The sequence below is a fragment of the Apaloderma vittatum genome, unplaced genomic scaffold (genome assembly GCF_000703405.1).
Source record: "Apaloderma vittatum isolate BGI_N311 unplaced genomic scaffold, ASM70340v1 scaffold25191, whole genome shotgun sequence".
Classification (NCBI taxonomy): Eukaryota; Metazoa; Chordata; class Aves; order Trogoniformes; family Trogonidae; genus Apaloderma; species Apaloderma vittatum.
Window position 1 is genome coordinate 8913 of NW_009701454.1, and position 5559 is coordinate 14471.

The 5559-nt window shown below is 48.7% G+C and overlaps 1 protein-coding gene across 1 annotated transcript in view; it reads right to left on the reverse strand.

Moving 5' to 3' along the window:
• SGPP2 (sphingosine-1-phosphate phosphatase 2) overlaps positions 1 to 5346 on the reverse strand; it is a gene marked incomplete at both ends in the record, with an annotated part of 10979 nt that extends 5633 nt beyond the window's left edge. The window contains one exon of the mRNA XM_009879147.1: positions 5188 to 5346. Within this exon, the coding sequence (XP_009877449.1) occupies positions 5188 to 5346 (159 nt within the window). The remainder of the gene's footprint in view (positions 1 to 5187) is intronic.
• Between the last annotated feature and the right edge of the window lie 213 nt (positions 5347 to 5559).

A 5559-nucleotide genomic window follows, 5' to 3' on the forward strand; every position in this document is an offset into this window, starting at 1 on the left:
TCCGCGTGGGTTAAGGCCGCCAGCTCCCAAAGCCGTGCAAGGACACCTCAGGAAGGTGATTAAATTCTGGGGTTGAAAGCAAAGTTACTCTCTCCAGCAGAACATAAAAAAAAAAACCCAAAACCCAATGTTGAGGCTACGGTTGGCGATAGGATCTGAGCGGCGAGGTGGGACGAGCCAGTTTATCAGCAGTCTCTCCCTGTAATAAGGACTTCCCCGCGCAGAGGCGTCATTAGCAGGAGCAGGTAAGAGCAGGGCAGAGAGGGAGGTGACTCAGCCCAGCACCGAGGGCTGCGGGCTCCTGCGGCGGCCAACAGCAGCCTGGATGCTGGAGGGGGTACGGGCAAGGGAAAACACCCGGCATCCTCACTGCACCTTCCTTCGCAGCATCCCAGATTAAATTCCCACCCTTCTATTTTTTTTTTTTTTTAAAAAAAATATCTCATAAAGTAACGAGAGGAGAGACAACCTCCAGAAAATACAGAGTCCAAGGATACATTCGGATTAATCCCTGATCTCTGAAGCCCCAGACCGTTGCCTTGAGCTTATCTGGGCGCTGCGCTCGTGGTTTTACACACAATATCCTGGCTTGTTCGGCAGAAGCAGCTGTTGTGGGTGCGGTAAAACATCCCTCCCACCCACCTTAAATTCAGCGCCCCAGCCCCAAAAGATCTGCCCTCCTGGGTCCAGCTCAGCATCGCAGAGGCTGATGCTCCCACGAGGGTACTGGGTGCCAACATCCAGGGCTCAGCCACAAACAGAATGGAAAAAATTAACAAGTAATAATTAAAAAAAAAAAAGTAGGAGGTCACCCCAGCTGCCGTCACCACGTGATAAGTTGGGGGTTTTTTGCAGAAACACACCTACAGCAGTGTATTTCATCGCAGGATGTATCTGAATTTCATTATTTCCTGACTTTATTCCTCCATCAATTTGTTTTTTCTCTCCAGCAGCCCCAGGAAAAAAAAAAAGCAAACAGCCTGAAAGCCTTGTAACCAGCTTTTTTCCAACCCAGGAGGTGAGAAAACCCCTGTAATAAACTCTGAGAACCATAAATGCTGCCCTTTTCTGCCTACCGAGAGCTCCGTAGCACAGCTCTCGAGGGCACTCTGGGTTTATTTCTAGTGCAGGCTGCCTTCCACGCTGCCCAGGCGAGGCAGATTTTCTGCAGTTCTGGTGGGAAACGGCTCACGGACTTCTTCCGCAGAAATCATTTAGATTTGCACATTAATAAGGACCTCTGTCTCTGCACGGGGAATTTCTCTGAGCCTGGAGACCTTCCCCGTGCTGAAACGACGAAGCCGAAGCCACGACGGATCGTGCAGGGCACGAGCAGCGGGAGAAGACGGCTGCACAGAAACAGGAATTTAGCCGAGACTCGTCCATCTCCAGAAAGATGCTCACCAGGGGCTCCGCGCTGGATTAAACAAGACGCACCTATCGTTGTGTTTTAACAGATCTCGCTGCAGCCGACACCGAGGAATGAAAACCGAGGCACCAGCCCCCAGCCCTGCAAACGCTCCCCGTGGGGCTGGACGTGGCGCTGGGCGACCTGACGACGTCCCTGCTCGCTGCAGGTCACCAGGCGACCTTTAGAGGAAGAGCAAGTCTTTGTGGGACTCTACTATTTCAGCTAACGAAGGCAAACCAGAAGGTATTTATTTCCAGCCGCTGATTTTGCAGCTCTCCTGCCTGCGCTATTGATCCATTAAGAGGACGAGATGAAATTCCAGAGGAGGCACACGGGGTCAGATAGCATCGGCGACTTCTTCCCCGAGACTCGGCAGCCTGACTTGGAAGCTGCTGGTTTGGCTCCGAAGGAGAACCAGGAATTCAACACGCCTGGCTCTGGAAGCCCTGCCCTGCGCCAGCATTTGTCAGAAAGGGAATTTACAGTCGGAAGGCGACGACGCATTTTGTTTTTATCGCCGTGTGACGGAGCACCTAACGCTGGGAAGATTGGGGCGGGGGGGAGAAAAGCAAAATGAGGATGCGCTATTAATAAACTGGTGTTTGCAGATCAGTCAAGCAGAAGCAAAGACTCAGGGGCTTTGATGCACCGTGTGGGAATTAAACCGAGCACCCAGTCTCTCAGCATCCCCCAGCTGATGCTCCAGCGAGCAGACAAACACTGCAACAGGTGGTAGCTGCGGCTGAGCCCCTCGGTACGGTAGCTGGCCAGGTTGAGATGGGTCTAAGTAAGATCAATCTGGGCCCAGAGCCTCAGAGAAGGAAAAACTACAGTCACATTGACCTGGTTCATCACGGAACAATTAAAACTGGGGAACTCACACCCTGTAGCCCTAGGGAAGCGCCCAAAGGTTTCCAATTTAAGCCGCATCTTCAGCCATTCCCAGCCGGTCTCGGTTACGGGTGGAACACACGACCAGCACGTGCCAAAGCCTCAGTCAACATCAAATCACCTTGCACGTGGCATTTTCTCTGACAGATCGTTTCTTTTTGTGCTCTGGATGGACGCTCTCACGCAGCTCGACGTGCGCCGCTTGGAGAAGTTTGACTTTTGGAGCAACCTTATTTGGGTGAAATGCTGCAGAAAAGCACAAAAACTCACAAAAACCCCCAAACCTACACGAGGACCAATAAACCCCAAGTTTGCTGCAAAGCACGTTTTCACAGCAGCACCCAGGGATTTGGTCGCGGCTGTGCAGGCATCACCAGTGCAGGTAAATTCAAGCTGGTTTTTAAATCCCCAATTGCCCTAAGAGCCGAGTTCAGGGTCATTTCCCAAGTGACGAAATGCTGACAGCCTTTGGAAACCCCTTCTGAAAAGCAAGACCTGATGCTGAATTGTATTCAGACCCAGGACCTTCTCAAACCTTGCGGATGCCCCCACCCACTGGCCACCCAAACCCTGCCTTGCACCCTGAAAAAAAAAAAAGAAATAACAAGGACAACTAAAATTTCCAAGCATGCTGAATGGCAAGCAGAAACCAGAACTATTCTCCTCCACGTCAAAATAAAGCTTTCAACCCTGAAAGGGCGCAGAGATTAAAAAACCACACACTGAGCTTTCACCTCTTGAGCAGTAAATTTAAAGTATGTTTATTAGGGGGCTGGTTCCTGGGAAGTTATTTTTCAACTCTGCGCTTCCTGGTTGAAGCAGGGGGGAAAAAAAAAAAAAATCACGGGTGTCAAAGCCTCGTCTGCGCAGCTTTTGTTTCAAATTGCTGGAGAAGGGAAGCAAAGAAACCTTGGGCACCGACCCAGCGCCTTGCTCGGAGGTTTCAGGCTGTTATTTCCCCTGTCCAGCCGCGAAGCGCAGGGCAAAGCCTCCACACACACGAAGAATCCGGGGAGGGATGGCACCTCGGAAGCCCAACATGTTGCTTTAAGCCCTCAAAACACCTGGAGAACAGCAGTGCCCTGAGCCGTCCAGCTCAACTGCAAGATCGTTTTGGGCAGCTGGGACGGGAGAAGACCTCCCAGGGCACCAACCGCCTCCTCCACCGACAGAAACCCTCACCCTAATTTTTCCTTACCGCCCTTTGCCCTCCCAGGGCTATTTCACAACCTTTGGCTTCACTTCAGCTTCTTCGCCACCATGTCTCTCCCTGTGACTCTACTTCTGTTTGCTGCTCACAGCCAGCTCCCTGCTCTCTCCAACTTCATTTTTTATTTATTTTTTTTTTTAGGGACTTGTCCGAGCTTGCAGTCTCACCACCACGTCTCTCCCTGTGACTCTACTTCTGTTTGGTGCTCACAGCCAGCTCCCTGCTCTCTCCAATTTCATTTTTTATTTTATTTTGTTTTTTAGGGACTTGTCCGAGCTTGCAGTCTCTGCTCAGAAAATAGCCTGCGCCCTCATCGCCCTGCTGCAGGCTTCAAACTCTTATGGAAAAGAAGGCAGCAAGGCCTTGTAAACAGCACAAACACTGCTTTAATTCTAGTTTTTAAATGATTTTGTTTCCCTCTGATCCATCCTGGGACGCCAACTCCATCAGACACTCACAGGTTTATGCCCCCGCAGATCAAGCCACCCTGCCAAGCTGGCCATCACGTGAACACAACAGCTGCACGGACATTTTTAGCCATTTCACCATTACATAGAGCTAAAAACGGTTTTGAAACTTCCGATGGGCACAGTCCGTGCATTTAAAACGGCTTCTCCTTTTCCCCTTTTCAGTATAAAAACACAACTCCACAACCTCCTCCCTGGAAAAAAATAATATGAATAATCCGAATATTGCATGTTTGAATATTCTAATTAAACCAGTCGCGATCTGGCCAGGACTCAGGTGGTCTCTTGACAGTCTGCAGGAAGGCGGGCGAGAAGCTCCAAAGACTCTTTTATTTTTTTGAGCAACATGCAGCCCAGGAGGCAGCGACTACCAGTTATCATCATCCATGGCCCGGTTCCAGAAGCAGTAGGTGTACTCCTGGCCAAAACCCAGCTCTAATTATACCGTGTCCACCTACCTCTGTACTTCAACTGCAAGTTCTTTTATCAGGTTCTCTCTGTAAAAACGTACACACTGGGGGTTACTGGCACGGAACAACTGCTGCCTTCTGTCCGAGACTGGGTGCATTTCAGATATTTTTTCTTTTATTCAGATAGTTGGGGGTTTTTTATTTTATTTCTGATGCCAGTTAATTTGAGGATGCTTTTGTAGTAACAAAATAAATGCTTTTAGGTGTTGTGTTAGCCTTGAACAGAGAATAATCTGATATTTTCTCCCCCCCTCGAGCGAGTGCAGAAACCCGTTTATCCCAACGCAGCTTGCACATCCCCTTCCTATTAGGTTTCTACTAATTGCGGCCAAGCCAGGACTAACCTGAAGAGGTTACGCAGAAGAAATCAAGGCTAAGAGAAAGATTTCCTAAAGCGCAGAAAAACGTTCCTTAAAATATCACGACGCGTCGGGAAAGGAAGCGTCTTCCCACCCGTTCTGCCCTTACTGCAACCAGCTCAAAACAGCGATCGGGCTGAAAAAATAAGTCAGTTCAAGATGTAAACAGAGACGAGCAGACACCCTGCGCCAGCTCTTGTCTCCTTTCTCCGTGTCGAATGCCTCTGCTTCCCAAACATGAGGTGCACGCATACATAATGTTATTTTTTTTCTTGTTTGAAGAGATTTTTGCTCATTTGAAGGGTTGTTCTCAAACACCCATTTGCTCCCGTTAGAGAATTCACAACCACACATTTAAATCGGTCACAGAAATACTTACAGACCAAACGATGATCATCCTTCTCGACACGGAGTGATCTAAGTTCCAGTAGATAAACGGCAGGAAAGTGATATAAAAGATCTCTTCGCCCAAAGCAGCTGAAAACTTGAACAAGTAGTAGTAGAAGTAGTTCTTCACAACGTACTTCTGCGTGCAACCCTGGAAACGAGAGGATTTTAGAAAGCTTTAGTGAATTGGCAAATTAGAATGAACATTTAAGGTATTTTATGTAAACACCTGTACACTTCAGAAAAAAGAAAAGAAAGAAAAAAAACCCCAAAAATATTTAAATAGAGGATTTTCAGTTTGGGGGCAGGAGGCAAGGGAGCCAATCTGGTCTCTTCCCCATCTCCCCAGGAAGAAAAAAATACA